The sequence below is a fragment of the Cyprinodon tularosa genome, unplaced genomic scaffold (genome assembly GCF_016077235.1).
Source record: "Cyprinodon tularosa strain WSP-4 unplaced genomic scaffold, ASM1607723v1 ctg121, whole genome shotgun sequence".
Classification (NCBI taxonomy): Eukaryota; Metazoa; Chordata; class Actinopteri; order Cyprinodontiformes; family Cyprinodontidae; genus Cyprinodon; species Cyprinodon tularosa.
In genome coordinates this window covers 899102-917047 of record NW_024038015.1, presented here as the reverse complement: position 1 = coordinate 917047, position 17946 = coordinate 899102, and the positions used below count along the sequence as shown (strand labels likewise).

At 37.5% G+C, this 17946-nt stretch overlaps 1 protein-coding gene across 2 annotated transcripts; it reads left to right on the top strand.

Annotated features, from left to right (window-relative positions):
• The first annotated feature begins 267 nt into the window (after window positions 1–267).
• On the top strand, window positions 268–17369 carry lrrc56 (leucine rich repeat containing 56). Of its 2 annotated transcripts, XM_038275474.1 has the most exons (13): window positions 268–399; window positions 514–695; window positions 1255–1342; window positions 2380–2440; window positions 3141–3237; window positions 6406–6603; window positions 9927–10095; window positions 10190–10330; window positions 10541–10608; window positions 10887–11029; window positions 12451–12665; window positions 12769–13084; window positions 14544–17369. In XM_038275474.1, the coding sequence occupies exons 2-13, from the start codon at window positions 531–533 to the stop codon at window positions 14707–14709; spliced, it is 1827 nt and encodes a 608-aa protein (XP_038131402.1). In that variant the 5' UTR covers window positions 268–399; window positions 514–530; the 3' UTR covers window positions 14710–17369. The 2 variants fall into 2 exon arrangements, with proteins under 2 accessions (XP_038131402.1, XP_038131408.1); XM_038275480.1 differs by lacking the exons at window positions 268–399; window positions 2380–2440 and having other exon boundaries at window positions 648–695.
• The last annotated feature ends 577 nt before the right edge of the window (window positions 17370–17946 follow it).

Below are 17946 nucleotides of genomic sequence, written 5' to 3'. Positions count from 1 at the left end.
CATTTAAGCTTAAAGGACAACGATTTCCAAAGGACACGTTTTCATTAGAACCGAGTAGCAAAATAATGTTTTTGTCTTTAAAAGAACATATAATGTGTTTTGTAACACAAACACTCTAAATGATAACTTGTTAACACTGCCACATATTAGCAGTCATTAGAAGAGGTTATATACACGTCGTATATCAACAGCGTACTATGCTTTAACATATGACATTACTTTTACTTAATAGCAGCGGATATCTTTGTTTGTCCGACTGAAGCTAGCCTACTGCTTCCCAGCACTACATATCCCAGGGTGCAATGGGTCCGTTTCCAGGAAGTTGACCCTGTTGCCAAGTAAACTTTTGCTGCCTGTAAGGCTGCTAAAATGTATTGACAGGACTATCCCTTCCTTCAGGTGAAACTCTTTACTTTGTATTATTTGTTTACAGCCAACTACTTTGTAATCGGGTTGTGTTAGAGAATCTGTCGCATTAATGGCTTTGTTACTGTTGTTTATTGCTTATTTTAGACAGCCGTAGAAAAAACATGAGCGTGAGCCATGAATCTGTGGGCCAGGGGGTCCGGCCTGGTCCAGCGCGGGTTCGGGTGACTGAGCTTAGCGGTTCAGAGAGTATCAATCCTACTCCAACCCCCAAACCAAACATAGACCTCAGCAATGCACTGGAAGCTTACCTTTCACCAGAAAGATTGGTATGTTGACACATTTCTGATTTTTTTTTAAACTGAAATTTTTGGATCCTTATATAAGTTTTTCCTCTAACCTGAAAGTAAATGAGATCATAAATAATGTAACACATCTATATTAATTCGATTTGCTGTGTTTTTACAGTGAAGAGCATTACTGCTTTAAAATTTTTTGCAGATTCTGACCAAAAACCATTGTTATTATAAATGATCTCTTTTTTTTCTCCGTTTTTTTCAAGATGCTTTACCTTCTTCTTTTATGTTTTTGCAATACATGTTTGTTTAGGTGTTTTTTTTCATAGCTTGGATAAATTTACTGCAAAAATACAAATGTGATTACTGATTTTGTTAAACTCATTCCTACGTTGTACATTGTTATTATCTAATTAAATGTCCATCAACAGCCACCACATGTTCTGCGTTTAGAAAATATACATCTTTGTTAGCTATTTAGAACAAATCAGTAAGATCTATCCAAAAGTCCGCCACGGTTGATCGGCAGACAACCTATTGTTACAACACACCCATGGTAACATAGATGCCAACAAATGTGTTTCTTCTACAGGAACAGTTGTGCGGAACTAGTGACCTCTCTTGTGTGAAATATCTGGAACTCTGCGTAAACACCCAAGAAAATACGCTGGGGGACATTGGTGAGATATACCTTACATTCAAGCCTTATTATTGGTCTTATTCAAACGTACAGCACTTTTAAAGACTTAGCCTCAACTTTATTTATCCCTTGGGATTACTCCTTCAGGGAAATTCTGGTTCCAGTAGCTTATATAGAGTACAAAGAGTTAAAGCAAGATGGCATTAAAGATAAAAATTCAACAGATAATATAAAAAGAGAGTATATCGTGCCAAAAAAAGCAACAACAAAAAAAGAAAAACATTGCAATGTCCTGGAATATGTTTGCCTTAGATATAAAAATATCTGCACAGTAGAGAGCTAAAGGAAGACTACAGTAAAGTGTAGGCAATGAATAATAGGGAACAGTTTTCTCCATGGTGAAAACTTGTATATAATGTAAATGAATCATTATATACAAATTAGGGGGAAACATACAGGGCTATAGACAGACATACAGCATATAAATATGAGCATTGCACTTATACTATGTAAGAAATGAGAAAAGGCATTGCATGTGCACCTAAAACCGACTGAAACGATGCATAATAGTGTTTATTGTTTCCATTTAACAACTCTGTGGCCATAAAGTAAGACAAAAAAAGACATCCTTCAGTTTATTTGTCTGTACTTTAAGCTCCCTTAAACACCTGCTAGAGAGCAGCAGCTGAAGCACACAATGTCCTGGAATTGTGCTGTTTCTACGAATTCAGCATGCCCTCCTGAAAATACTACGGAGGTCCTGGCTTAAGCATGTCTTCTGGACAGTGTTAATGACCCTCCGTAGTGTCTTTGTGTGCATTGGTGCAGATAGAGCACCACAGAGATACAGTATTTCAGCAAGTTCTGAACTTGTTCGTGCATGATCTCACTGTTTGGTCAAAAGAGAACCACATGTACAGTAAACTAGTGTGACGTGTTTAAGTCATGCTTCCTTTTAGGCAATGGGGAATCAACATTTAAAGAAATTAACTAAGAGGTGAAGGAGATGTTCAACATTGAAACACAAATAAATAATCATAAGTGGGAGAAACATGATTTGTCTTATTTTTATTGTAGGTGTTTACTTGCCCAGATTAGAGATGCTGAAAATGAACAACAGTTTGATCACATCACTGAGGTAGGTGCTGAAAAAAAAACAGATATTGTCTTTTTATTCCTCAAATCAAAAGTGAAACTTACTGCTTGACTTTTTCTCATTTATGTCTTACCCTTAAACAACTATGTCCTGTGGGGAATGGCACTCTGAGTCAGAGGGTGCTTTTAAAAGGCTGCTGTTCATCGATATGTGTGTGTATATATACATATACACACACATATATTTGGATTTTGCTTTGAAAATGGACATTGCAACTTGAAAACTATAGTTTTCAGTTGAGCTTCACCACCTGTTTCATGATGACAAAAAGAGGTGCTATTGTTAGGTATCATGTTTCAAATGTATTCATTTACACACTCAATAAAAGAAGACAGAAAATATCATCCCCTATGGGCCATTAAAAGGCTTCTGTTGCAATTTGAAATAAAAAATGCTGCAAGATGAATAAGAGGAACCGACCAGAAAAAAAGTTTGTGTTTTGAGATCTGTAGTGCAGAGCCATTCAGACACCACTGCCTCTGATAGCCTTTCCTGCTGAGTGCTAGATAACGCACAATCCAGGGTAAGATACACATAAAAAACCTGATATCTTTGGAAATGTCCAACAAGGGTATATTTGGAGGTTCTAAAATAAAGCTTAGCCTGCATTTCTCATGATTAACAGTACTGATAACTCATTTTCCTGTCTCTTCACCCAGTTTGTGCTGCTCTGTCTCTCTAGAGACCTGGGAACCACCCTGTCCCACCTGCAGGTGCTATGGATGACCCGCTGCTGCCTTCAGGACTTAAGTGGCATTTTCACTTTTTCTTCTCTTAAGGTAACAAGCTATGTATTAATTTGTATTATTGTAAACAGTTAGTCAAAAAGTCATTGGTTTTTCAATTCATGATAATTAAAAATGTATCTAATTAAACTTTAAGATATTTGCCTTTTAATGTTAATTCAAAGGTAATATTACTAGAAACAGGCAAGGGATTTATTTCCATCTCAGTTATGTTAATATATTTTACTGGCCTAGTGCACTTGTGCTCGAAGAAGGTTGCAAGTGCCCGGTTCAATCCCCACAGCCGGCATTCTGGGTTCCTGAGCAAGACCCTTAACCCCACTCTGCTCCCCAGGCGAGCACAATGGCAGCCCACTGCTCCCCAACTGTATGGGTTAAGTGCAGAGATAGAATAAGGGGAGTGACGGCCTAGTGGTTAGGGCATAGAGCTTGGAATCCTGAGGTCTTCGAGCTCCACCCCCACAGCCGGCACTCTGGGTCGCTGAGCAAATACCCTTCACCCCCACACTGCTTACCGGGCTCCGCACCATGGCAGCCCACTGCTCCCCAAAGGGATGGGTTAAATGCAGAGAGTTCATTTCATTGCTCTGTACTTGTGACACTGTAATTACAATAAAAAGCTGGAATAAATAAATAAAAAAAGAATATTCTTGCAGTCTTAATTGATCCTTGTTATTACAAAGCCTTGAAAAAGTATTTATACTCCAGGAAATATTTCTCACTGATACCCATACAACAAAAAAAGACAATTTTTTTATGCTGATGTGACAGAAGCGATTAAAAAAGTCCAAATACATGAAATGGTAGGGATTACGTAAACAAATGATAGACTTACTTGTAATATTGTTCCATCCATCTTCTCCACTTCTCTGAATCTGATAATATGTCAGAGCGACATGCCCAGTCTTTAGGCAATAGTTTAACATCTCTATTCTAAGTGTTTCACATATTTCCTATAATTCATCTTGTTTTTATATATATTTAGTATCCCAATAGGTTCCAGTTTGTTGCATTTGACAAACATGTTTTATGCCTAATTAGGTAAACTAAGTATATAATAAAGCTCTTGTTTTAAATTTAGGCTGTTGTAAAAAAATGTAACTCCCTTCATGTCATGGAGAGACCCTATTTACAGGGAGAAAAATCAGTTGTTTTAAGAAAATGGACACTTAACAATGAATCACTAGTCAGCTATTAAGTCCGTCAACTGTAGATGTAGGTATTGATTAATAACTTAAATACCTAGTGAGAACATATTAGATGGTTTTCAATATTATTTTAATGAAAAACATATATATTGTGGCATGAATTTTTAATGAGCTCCTTGATACCCCTAAATAAAATCCAGTGCAACCAGCAGCCTTCAGAAGTGACCTAACTATTAAACGGAATCCTTCTGTGAGTAATTCATTGTAATGAAATATAAACACAGCTGCTCCCCGAGGGTCTCAGATGTTTTTGGAAATAAAAGAAAAGCATTGTGAAGCCTCAGGAACAACCTAGGCGAGTTAGAGAAAAAATCTTGGTGAAGCTTTAACGACCTTACAAAATCAACGCACAACCCATCACCTTGCATGAAGGGGCTGCTACATATTCAGAGAACTGAGACATTTGCTCTCAGTATAGAAAGGTAGAGATGCCTCACGTATCTGTTAAACTTAACACTTTAGTGGCACAGTTAAACTCTGGTGTTGAAGAATGCCACCTCTGCTCACTTGCAGCATTTCCTTACCTGTCCATCTGTTAACAATCATGTCAACTTAACTGACAGGCTGTACAAGCAGATAATTAATTAGAGTGAATTAGAGAAGCACCAGGACAAATTATAAATATACTTTTTTGGAAGTTTCACATGCCCCCTGGAGGAGGTGGGAAATAAAGGATCCTAACTAAAATCTAAAATACCATCTCTGTTGGATAATTTCTCCCACCCCATGCATGAAGCTGTTGCTGAACTGAAAAGCTCCTTCAGTGACAGACTGCTGCTCCCTAAATGCACCAGACAGCATAAACACAGATCTTTTCCCCAGCAGCTGTAAGACTTTATAACATCAATGTTTCCCAAAAACCTTATTAAGTTGTTACGTTCATGCTGATTTTTACACAGTTTCTTAGTCAGTCCTAGTCAGTTAAGTAACATGCTGCTGTCATTTTGCATTTCTCTAGTGCTACTGCTACTTTCACATGTCCATTGTTGTAGAAATGTCCATAGCTGTATATTGATTATTTATTCTCCAGATGCAAAGTATTTATATTGTAAAAACACTTTACAGCACAGTATTTTATTTTATTTATTTTCAGCTCTGTAACTTATTCTGCAATTTTCATACACTTTTTAAGGTCCATATTTGTTTGACCACCTTTGCTGTAATCTTTTGCTGCTTTAACACCAACATTTTCAGATTATGGGACAATAAAGGGATTTTACATTTTATCTATTCTCTAAGCCTTTTAGGGGCCACGCTGCTCCACCTTGGATACAATTTCCCACAGTAAGACATTGTGCTGGCAGCATTATGCTGTGGCGATGCTTTTCTTATGATGGGACGGGGAACCTGGTCACAGCTGGCAGGAAGAGGGGAGGAGCTAAACACAGCTTAATCATTGAGGAAAAACTGTTAGAGACTGCAAAAGACTTAGAAGTACATTCTTACTGGCCAACATCCTTGAAGACATAATCTTGGCTAGAAAAGAACTGTTTAGATGATAAAGATGATGCATGTAAAGCCTGAAATCTTTTTAAGAAAATGAGAAAAGACTAATGCTATTTGACTCAGCTATAGGTATTGTAAAGGGTTTCACTATTTAGACATACAAAACAGGTAGGAGACTCCCAAAAGAGCATCTCCTGTAATCATTGTGAAATTGTGGTTTTTCAAAGTATTGACTCTAAAGGGATAAATACAAACACATAGAATGGTTTTGGAATTTTTATTTGCACAAGAAAATTAAATCCATTTTCCTTTAACTTCGCAATTATTCATCAATTTGCTCCTGTATATCGCAAAAAAAAGAAAACTGTAATTAATTTAGCAGAAACTTTGAATTTAATAAAAAGTTTAAAAGGTTTCTGGGCGGTGAATACTTTTGCTTTTATTTGCTTATTATGTTATATTCCATTTACTGGATGTTTCTGTTTTGTTTTTTCTTTTCTTTGACCTTAAACACTGAACTGTTTTTTGTGCTTGGTCCCGTTTTCAGGAGCTCTATCTTGCCTTTAACAATGTGTCCGACCTAAGCCAGGTTGCCATGATGGAGAACCTGCAGCTGTTAGATTTGGAAGGGAACCGTGTGGACGACCTCATCCAGATTCATTATCTGGGTTTGTGTCCCAATCTCCGTTCTCTCTCGCTGGAGGGGAACCCTGTGTGTGTACGCCCTAACCCTACTTCCCTTCAGGTAGGGGATTTCTCTTGTTTCTATTTGCATGAAAATTAAATTAAGCTTTTATCAAGGCCCAAAACAGGTTGAAAACAAATCAAATACATCAGATTATATCTATGTTTGCATCTTCCTTTATGAAAAGCTCTGTCCTATTTTGTCAATCTCCTCTGTATTGTTGATTTGCTTCTTTAATGGGATGGATCAGTAAAATGTAGCAGATGCTTTAATACATACATAGTCAATGGAAAATATTCCCTGTGTAGGTTTGCTATATTTAAAGGTTTCTCAAGGCAAATTTTCTCCAAAGGGTGTAACTCTGAAACAGGCAGTAGTCTTGCAAATCTGAAAGAAATCTGTAAACAGTTGATGTTGAATAAGTCCTGTGCAAGGAGTTGGGCAGAGCTCCTAAACAGGAAGTGTTGTATTCAGTAGGTGTTGTAAAAGCCTGCTTGCAAATGCAGCTCGTGCCTGTGATCATCCAGCAGTGTCTCCTCTGCTCGCAGGCTGTCGGTTTGCTGGCACATAGAGGTGTTTGCGGCGATCCGATTTTGCCACACAAAAATATATCATGACTTAAAACCTGACAGTTAGGTTCAGGTTGCATCATGGTATACATCAGGTTTACAGTATGGAGCAACATCTCAGAGAAAAAAAAAACAATATCGACTTTCTATGGCTTTCTAATTTTTCCTGGATGAATGATACTGAGCTGCCTTTAGCTGTGAGTTCTTTGGACCTCTCTGAATGTGTTTATTTACACCCACCAGCAGAGCATTAATTAAGAAACTGGGGCAATGAGTAGAGATGCTGAGCTGAATATGCATTAGGCATGTGCTTTGTAGTACGTAATTGAGGAGTTCTTGGGTTTGCCTTCCCTCCCCGCAAACCAACACTTCTCTTGCTGTCTCTCTTTCCATCACACAAAGAGGCACACATCCACTCACTTCCTTTCTGTCAGACAGTCTTTTTCTTCCCTCTTTTCCTTGGGTACATCCCTCCAGGTCTCTCTCGTTTTCATTCACTGCATTCGTGGGATTTAGAAAAAGCCTGCAGTGACCAGTCCTGGTTTAATTACTTATTGGCAAATAGTTATCGAGTCCTTTTTATTACCTGCCTCTTGTAAGAACTTCAATTGGAACTTAGTTTTAGATTCGGATATTGTTTTAGACTAGTCATGATAAGGGACTTGCAAATAGAGATAAATAGTACAACATACGGTACTTAAAAAGCCCCAAATTCACATCAACCCTTAAATAACGTATACAGGAATGCAGGTTTATTGAGGAGCATGATTAGTACCTGCTTAAATGTTTATTTTCAAAAAACATATTAAATCTGACAAAGGAGGCATAAATTGAAGATGCATTCTAATTGATTAGTTATGACTGAGTATAAATAAAATGCCTAAAACTCTGTCCGTCCGTCTGTCCTAGGATTTCAGATAACAGATTAACACAAAGTCAAACTACAACCTTTTCCCCTCCTTAGAATAAAGGATCCTTTTTGCACTACATTACCACCACCATGTCGCTCAATGGAGTTTGTTTGCTGTGTATCTTGCATGGCGTGATGCAACCTACAGGCAGAATATCCAATGACTATCTTTCAACAAAGGCTTTGTTCTCTCCACTCATACATAACAGCCGTATTTGTGGAGGTGACACCTAATTGTTTCTTCTAACGGAAGAATAGATCCCCTCAGTTCCTTTGAGACTCTTGGTTGCTTCTCTGATTAATGCTGAACCTGCCCTGCTGTCAGTTTTGGGGGATGGCCATGTCTTTGCAGTTGTGTCATTCTAAGATAAAATGAAATAAGATAAGGAAGAGCTTTTTCAGATGCCAATAAATAAAAAAAAGATATAAATAAGGAAAAAATTATAATTGTAATAAATACAAATTTTTGAACAAATGAAAAAAAATTTAGCTAAAAAAAAGCCTGATTAAATAGAGCTTAGTGCCACATCCAATACATGGGATATTCTTTTATAACTCAACCTTCCAGTAAACTTCGGTGCTGTTTGCTCACTAATAATCACTGAGAAACCTCTGAGGATTCCTATGATATTGTCATGATTTTATCAAGAGCTCGGACCCACATGCAGATTAACCAGTCCAGAGAGACAAGGGAAAAAGTTTAAAAGCTTTATCGAGAAGTTTGGTGGAGATTCCAGTGTTGCTCTGAACACCGCTCAACCGGAACTGAAAGGTGAGGGGAAGACACTGCGGTTAGTTCAGGTTCAGTGGGAGAATTGATTCTCGAACTTGAAGAGGAGAAATGGTTGGCAAACTCACGTTTCTTAAGATTAAGTTGACTCTTAGACTCCCGTAAGTGAGCAATGTGTTTCGGTGTTTGTCTCATACGGTGGAGGGCGGAACAGGGTTACCCAGAATGCGGTTGGTAGTAGATGAACGGAGAACGACTGACTGCCACTCAGATTCCCTGCGGTACTTAAACGGACTGTTGTACAGATGAATCCCTTGCTCAGTGTGAAGCTCAAACGTTTCCTCGAGGAAAAGTGGATCCAAACCTCCGGCTTGTTTCCTCAGCTCAGTTTGAAGCTCAGTAGATCCTTCCAGGGAGAGAAGGTCCGAAAAAAATCCAGTTTGCAGGATGATTTCCTGCCGAGAGGCAAAGACAAAAAACAATGTTAAGACTCAGGTTGACAAAAACTCAGTTTGATTCAGCAAAACTCAGCTTGGCTAGAGTACCCAAAACTGGCAAACACTCTGGTTTCGAGGTAGTGGCAGTCAGCAGCTTAAGAACACTCTGTTAACGAGGTAACCCCTTGCAGGTGAGTGGGGAGGAGAATCAGAACCAGGCGCTGCCTGGTGGAGGAAGCAAGACAAACACACAAAAACACAGACCACACAGACTGGAGTCCTAACAGATATACAGTTATTTATTAAGCGATTTGTCATCATTATCATTTATCTTCTATTAATAAAGAAAATACACACAAGTGGACAAGTTCCATTTTTTAACTTAGGGATTTTTGGTATTAGTGGCCTTTTTCTGAAAGTCAGCTGAGAGAAAACGGGGGTTGAGAAAGAGACTAAGGGGAATACATGCAGTAAGAGTATATACGATGGGAATTGAACCCTAAGCACCAAGGAATGAGGCCTGTCCCAACACAGCGCCTATACTAATCGGTAATACTTGAAAAATTTTATTTAGGGGTTACATAGTAGAATCAAATCCTTCGGAACTCCTTTCCAACACACTTTGCATCATTGAACTACATCCTTCTTGTATTGTTTTCAGACTCATTAAGTTGAAGTTAAAACACAGAAGTATGTTTACTCCACCTCTCTCTGTCCTTGTTTTCTCTCCTGTTTAGGTTGAAGAGTATAATTACAGAGCAGCAGTGAGGGAGTTGGTCCCTCAGTTGCGTTACCTTGATGATGTGAAGTTGGAGGAGGACAGGGTGACCTGCTGTAGCACCACAGGGGAACACTGGGAAATTCTCAGAATTTCTATGCAAGATTCCAAGTTCTTTGAATCTCCTGGTAAAAAAAACAACAACATATTTTTCTATAAAAAAAAAAAACAACAACATTTGATTGACATGAGATTTGATTCAATTCACTTCTGGATTTGTAGGTGCTAAACCTGTTTCATCTGCAAGCACCAGAACCATGTCGGCGACCAGACATACAGTTCTTTCCCCTTTTGGATCAAGACCAGGCTCTTCAGACTCTGACCTACCATCAGTGGAAGCAGATACCAGCACCCTTACCCATGGTGTGGAACTGATTTGGTTAATCCTGTCATGTGTAATCATCTGTCATACTTTTTTTTTTTTTTTCATCTTGTCTAAACATCCCAGGCAGTGAAGGATGGCAGCAGCAGTCATCCTTACCTAACAGTGCCACCCAGAGGCTTTATGTTTATCATTTAACAGGATGTCATTTTTAATTTGTTGCTGTCTCTCTCATTTACTGATTTGTAAAGGAACAGGCAACATTCTGTTTTGTGGAAATCCTGTGCGGGCTGTTCGTGCAAGGAGACAAAAGCTTAAGGTAAAGGGTAATACATGTCTATTAGACTAGTGAAATCATATTCAATCACTGGTATAAAGAATACACAGTTAAATCATTGCTGTTTTAATACAGAAAAGCCTTTATTGTCAGTAGAGATTGATGTTAAGCTTCATGAGTTTCCAATGGTGGCTGTCTGCCTCCTATCTGTTAACAGAGGCTATTGTTGGTCTCACTAGAAGCAGCCGATACGAAGGAAGACGAAGAAAGTAAACACACAGTAAAGTAAATGATTGTTAAAGCCTTCTTCTGTTTCATAGACAGCACCAACCAGGTCATCTCTGACCCCTTGTGGCCCCCCCATCCATGTCCCAGAACACACGTATGACCTAGAGGAGCCCAGTTCTGAAGACCGTGTTAATGTGTTTGCAGAGCTGAGGGCCTGGAAGGAACAGTACAGCAAGTAACAACTGATGTCTAACTTCATTACTTTTATGTATAAATGTTTTTTTTGTTTTTGTTTTTTATTGTGGCTGAATCCTTTAGCTGTTTGTGTAACCCTCATCCAAAGGATAGCGAGTCCATATGCATCTGTGGGGTAGGTAAAGGGCTACGGAAGCCTGTAAGCAGATAATTTTTTATTTTTTAAATCTTTTTTTTTAATGACAGTATAACTACTTTTAGCAGCTGATAATATTATCGTTATGTAATAAGAGTCTTATTTGTTGAATGAATGTAGACTATTATTTATCACACCAGTCTAAGCATCCCTATATCCTAAACCTGGGAGCAATTTTAAAGCAGCATACTTTACAAAAAGGAATGAGGTTTATAGACAGTTTTAAAGATGTTAATTTTTTAGAATCATATTATTAACGTCCTCTTTTGATTTTATTAGGAACTAGGGCTGAAACAATTAATTGGATTAATCATGATTAATCGATTATTTAAATAATCGTCAACTAATTCGGTAATCAATGAATCTTTAACTGGAGCGTAGAGACTCTAAACCATGCCTTTAAATGACAGAGCAACCCACTTAGAGCAGTAATTATACCAACATTTTAAAGAAATATATAAAAATTTAGTATTTAAGATTATTTTTTTTTTCTATCCAGAACTCCTCAAGTAGAAACATTTTAGTTTCAACTGATTTCATTTCTTAAAAAATCTCCTTTAAGGAACCTTTTGCAATCTGATTATTAATCGATTAGTCGGAAAACAGTGGAAAGATTAATCCATTTGCAAAATTATTGTTAGTCGCAGCCATATTTGGAACTGATCAATCCAACAAGAGGAATTTAGGAAAGTGTGCCAAGTCAGATTAGAAAGCCGACATTTTGAAAATCCAGTTGTTTGCAATTCAGGAAGAGACCATTTCAAAACAAAACTGGATAAGATATCTTTCTGTCTGGAAGATCCAATCTTATAAAGCGTTTCCTTGTTGTACCCTCTAAGAAACAACAGACAAGAATTCAGCAAAGGTCATATCAAACACTCTGTAAATAATATATATAGCAAACTGAGGGTTGCTGTATTACAAGTGGTAGAAACTGATGTTTTGCATTTCGATAAGATATTCATCCTTTTGGATGAAGTCTCATAACAGTAGCTGTTTAGTTTTTAAAAGGCACAGAAAAGGCCAGAGGGGATTATGGGAGTTTCAAGGAGACATTTAAAAAAAAAAGGCAGAGTTTCAGAACTGGACTTATCTGCCCTCTAAATATTTGGCATTTTTATCAACACTATGAGGTTCCTTATTATATCACACAACAGCCCTATTGTATTCCTCAACCCTTGGTAACTCTGCTCATGGATTGTGTTATTTTGCAAATGAGAAAGGTTTAGGAACCACTGCTGTATCTTTCTAAATTGTTTTTCCAGACGTCTAGACATTATAGAGAAAGAGCGATCACCACAGATCCTTACTATTCACCATTCTGGTAAAGAAGAGACAGATATAGAGGGAGAGGAAGAAGAGGAGGAAGGATTTGGTTGTATGAAGAGCAGGTTTAGTGATGAAGAACAAGAGGAAGATGACGTTTGTGCTAGTTTAGATACTGGCTCACCGGACTCTTCATTTCAGTCTCTTTCCCCAGGTGAGTACTGAATGTATAAAATAGTTGTGTTCTCTAAGTTTTAAATGTCTACATGTCATGAGTATTTAAGCTAAGGAGGTTTTCTGTTTCTCATTGTCGGCAGACATACATCAACAAGAAACCTTTTTCCCCAATATAGCTCGACAGTCCCTGTGTCCAGACATCCCTTTTTCTCCGTCTCCACCTCTTCATGCCGCTCCAGCTCCTGCTAACATGAGGTTGCCAGGGATTCGTGCACGCAGACTTTGTCTTTCTCAGTCCAAGCCACAACATTTTGATCCAAAAAGTTTGGCCCCACTAACAGCGTCAGCTGCAGTAGAAATAGACCTCCTATCTGAGAGACGGCAGCACTTGCCAGGGACCTCATACTTACCCCTTCCACCAAGAAGTTCCCCGCTTAAAGGACCAGTGAAGTCCTGGTATGCAAATAATAACTAATATAATTTTATTATTTGAGGTGTATAATTTATTAATTGTCATAAACTTTTTTAGGAGTTCAGAATTACAATATTAGTTGAGATCATTACTCAGATTTCTTTGGCATGACTATAAAGACTTTAAAAGCTGTATAGTTGCTTCTTTGCTTCTTAGGTAATAATGCATGATTGATATGTCACATCTTGGTTGAGGTTTGGAGGACCCAAATGCAGAGGCAGAGAGGCTGAGGTGAATACTTGTAGTTTTAATGAAAAAAAGGTTAAAGCTACAGTGTGTAATAATTACAGGGATATACAGTCAGAAATGTAATATATTATACATAACTATGTTATTTATTATCAACGAGGACGAGGAGACAACGAGGGAGCCAAGGGTAAAGGAACACACACACACACACACACACACACACACACACACACACACACACACACACACACACACACGAGGGCAACAGAGGACAACAGAAAAACATGAGAACTAACATAAATCTAGAAATTACAACAAAATAGGAATTAAACCAATAAAACTAGAAAACAAGGAGCAAAGTAAAGCACAACATAACCAAAACCATGACATGATATAGTATTACTTTTTGAGTTTTCCCGCCATTTAAGGAATTCCTTGTATTAATCTGACATCTATAAAATAATAGATAATTGTTTTTTTTCTTACTATTTCAATAAAGAAAACAATCAAACAAAAATGTTTACATTCATTCGTTGACTACAGACAAGTAATGTCCAGATGATAGCAGTGCATATCTGTTAAACAATCTTTTACGTATCTAATTATGAAAAAATTTAATCAGAATTTTTAGATGCTGTTTTTTAAATGACGGATTATAATTGTTACAATAGCCAGTTATGAAACAAAAAGTGTCTTTCTTTAAAAAATAGATATTAAGGCATGACAGCATACGATCAGCAAATCATTAAATGTGTACATTTGACATATTTCAGTCTATGAATTTTCAATATGATTATTTTTTAATTATTATTGATACTTTTGAATGCTGATAAAGAATTGTAATTTAATATTAGAAACTTTTATTAATTAGAAATAACAGACATACCTTGGGAAATGTTTTAGTAATGAGAGAATACAACATTACCTTTTGTAATATATTTTCTCCTCTTACAGTCTCTTACTGTATCAGCTTTTTAGGTTTTAGGATATACAACTTTTTAATTAAAAATATTTTTTAATAAAAATTTCTATGTGTTGTAAGTGTTTTGTATTCGTCATTCGGATTTCACACGATAACATTTAGTTGATGAGTCTCCAATTCATAATTTATTTAATTGGGGTCTATGTGTCCTAAAGATGTTGGTAAAAAGGATATATATTAAATAACTCTGTTGTTACTGCAATTTAAACTGGATTTACATGTTCAACCTTTATTTCATGTGTAGACCTCAACAAAGGTTTCCTTTCTTTCAGTGCGGATACGGACATGAGTGGTCTACGTTTGACCCACAAGCAAAAGAAGTCCAAGGACCCAGAGGGCCCCAAAATGTCCCGCCCTCACACTGCTGAAGCAGCCCTGCAAAAACATTACTTGCACCATCTACTCCAACCCTACAGAGGGAGCTCACACCTAGACTGACACCAGACTCACTTGACTTTTAGGCAACGGGCCTCCATCCATTTTTGTCATGCTTTATCCCAGCTGTGGCCGTGAGGGGTGCTGCTGCCTATCTCCAGTTGTCAATGGGCAGGAAGCGGGACCCAGAACCTGCTTGCTGCAAGGCAGCAGTTTTACCCACTTTTCCACTGAGCAGCCGCAAAAGGCCTCCTCGTTTCTCTTTTACTTTGTCCATTCAACTCTGGGTGATTTATATTTACCATCATGCACATGGGAGTACAACAGAAAATGAAAAAAACAGACAAGAGTTGATGAGAAAAAAAGACCTTTAAAAAATTTGACACCCTTGTATTTAAGCCTAAACTAATATCTGAATATTACTAATGAAAATGTTGAGTATTTTACAATTACTTACTTCCATACTGTCTCCTGTATCTCTTTCAAATCACCCTTGAGGCAATTCTGGACATAAAATATCTATATTTTAGTGTAGTAGTTTAGTTTACCACATTAAACATACTGAAATCACATCAGCACCTTAAAGAACACAATGTCCCAGAAGACCTATGGAAAGTGAACATAAAGAGATGCAGAGAGACCCAAGAGAAGTTTATGAAAATGTCCAAACTGGAATGCATCCATGCATTTCAGCCATCAGAAATTAATCATTTAGAACATGTTACATGTTTTGAGCAAGCTGGGAGTGTTTGTGTTTTAAGATACTTATATTTTTTGTTAGTTTGTAGAACTTGCAGGATACCAATTTTAAGTTAAAGGGTTTGTCAAAAGTTTGTACTTTCAGCATGTTTAAGAAAAGGTTTTGATAATAAATGTAATTGTTTCTTTTTTGTTAAAGTTTGTCTATAAAACAAGCATAGAACGGAGATTTTCTCTAGTGTCATCTGATCGTGGCTATAACTGATGTAAGCCTCTAGAGGGCAAAAGTAGTACACTTTTAAAGCAACACGTTTATTCCCTTTTCTTACAGGAAATCCATGACACCATAAAACTACAGACCTTTTAGCTATCTGTTCACCCCATCATTTCCATGAGAGTGCGATATATCACAATTTTTTTTAGCTTGTCTTTAAAACATACACTAATTAAAATTTAAAGCAGAAAGGAATATAAAGCTGATTCATGATATGCAACGCGGTGGAACAAATCACCTCCAATTGAAGTTCAAATATTATTATTGTGACTTACTGCTAACTGTTTTCCTAAAGTAATTGGAAATTACCTCTCTGATGAACTGTGAAGGACAATCTGAGAAACAACACATGAACCCACTGAAAACCACTCGGGTGGATGAGGACAAGACGCCTAATAGCTCTGCAATACTCGAGGGCATATGATGTTGAGACAAGTTTGTTTGGAAGCTGTCACAAACATCATTACATTTAGATTCATTTCAGGGGAACTGCTTTAACCGCAAAGTTGATGTTTCTATTCTCGCCTAGATTACCTGAAATGAACATTTGCGCACCTAAGCAGTCGATATATTTCAGCCTTTCATGCACAGGCTTTTGTGTTGGATTAAGAGATAACAGTATGCTTATAGGATGTATTAACTGGGAAAACATGCCCAATAGGTAAAGAGATGGCAGACAGTTGTTATGTAAGGTGTTTTTGCATGTCTTATCTTCCAGGAAGAATTTCCATAACTGTACCACCTCCCATGACTCGGTCATGCAGTTTTTTTTTATCTGAAAGATTACCAAACTCTGTCAGGTGTTTTTAAAACTTTCTATCATTATTTTGGGATCACATGTTAAGACACAAATAGAGAAGAATGGAGTTAAATGGAACAAAACCAATAATTGTGGATGATTGGGATAATTTCCACCTGTACAGTTCAAGGACTCTTCCCAATTCTCTCAAAAATATTATTCACATATCTGGAGCCAGAGATGCTTTCCAGCAATCTCCAACTATCAGTAATAATGAGGGCTGTTATCTGGCTGTGGTTTGGGAGGGATGGATGAAAAATATGACTCTGTAAAAGAAAAATCCATCGTTCCTCTAATACTGAGTTTTAAGGTTCCTGTAAAAACGGTACTTTATCAGGGTGAAAATAATCCTAACACAGTGAAGTGGAGGTTTCAGTGAAGGTATGACATTTCATTTTGTATCTAAAGTATGACAGATAAAAGCAACAACAACAAAAAAAGTTATCTTAACAGCATGCCACTGTTACTCAGCTCACGCCACACCCAAGCTTGGGGTTCCTGCAGTTGGTGGATGAAGCCTCCTGATGCTTCTTTATGCTGAGCTCCAGAAGCTAAGGTTCAATCTCTGGGGGATTGCTAGTGAGCTCCCCCAAGGCCTGACTCAGTTAAGCTGCATTGGTCACTTCCTATTAACAACTAATTTAAAATCAGTGAGGTTGTGCAATTTTTTTTTTTGTTTGACACTCCCCTAGGGCCAATTGCCATGGAAATCCCTACCAGGAGCCAAAACCAAGGACAACATACCCTACAGATTCCTTAGTGTGCTCAAACCCCCTATCTCAAGTGATGGTGGGGCAAAGGGCATGGTTCTTTAATACTCTACTTGTCTTAAGATGTGTTTTATTTGTTTTAAGTTATGTTTTTATCTTTACTTGCATTTAATCTGCTTTTATTTTACTTATATGTTATTGTTTATTTAATTAACACTAAATTGTTTTTGTACTGAATTGTGAAATATAAATAAACTTGCCTTGCCTTACTAGAGGAGCAAATTGGTCTATTCTATGAAGGACAAGGCTGGAGATTAAAAGCTGAATTGGGGTTTTGTCTGAAGAGATACTGGTGCTATTGCATTCCACCTTAGTAGCAAATTGGTCGAAGTGAAAAGCAAAGCTTTTGATTAATAATATAATTCCTCAATTACAGTTACTGAAAAGCATTATAGACACATTTTGGAGGTTCCATCATCTGAGCACAGCTCAGGACTGAAAGAAGGAAGTCATTTAATGTGATTTGGACATCTGATTTGGATCACCACTGGGTGCCATCTTTAAGACGTTTCCTGATTACCCTCCACTGGGTAGAGACCCCCAGGAAAATCAATAATTCGCTGGATGGACTAATATCCGTTTTAGCCTGTTTTAACCCTAAATGAGCTGGAGTCTGCAGTGTCACTACGAAGAGGGATCTCTCGGTTTCTCCGAGCCCCATTCCCCACACTAATGGACCTGGATGGATGGACAGACAGATGGATGGATGATATTCAAAGGAAAACATGTTAATGTTAAATATTTTATCTTTCATTTTC

Excerpts from the sequence above, each read along its gene's own strand:
- lrrc56 (XM_038275474.1), top strand. The coding sequence starts at position 531 with ATGAGCGTGAGCCATGAATCTGTGGGCCAGGGGGTCCGGCCTGGTCCA. Across the intron at positions 696-1,254 it reads ACCTTTCACCAGAAAGATTG|GAACAGTTGTGCGGAACTAG; the intron begins GTATGTTGACAC and ends TTTCTTCTACAG. Across the intron at positions 10,331-10,540 it reads TACCAGCACCCTTACCCATG|GAACAGGCAACATTCTGTTT; the intron begins GTGTGGAACTGA and ends TGATTTGTAAAG.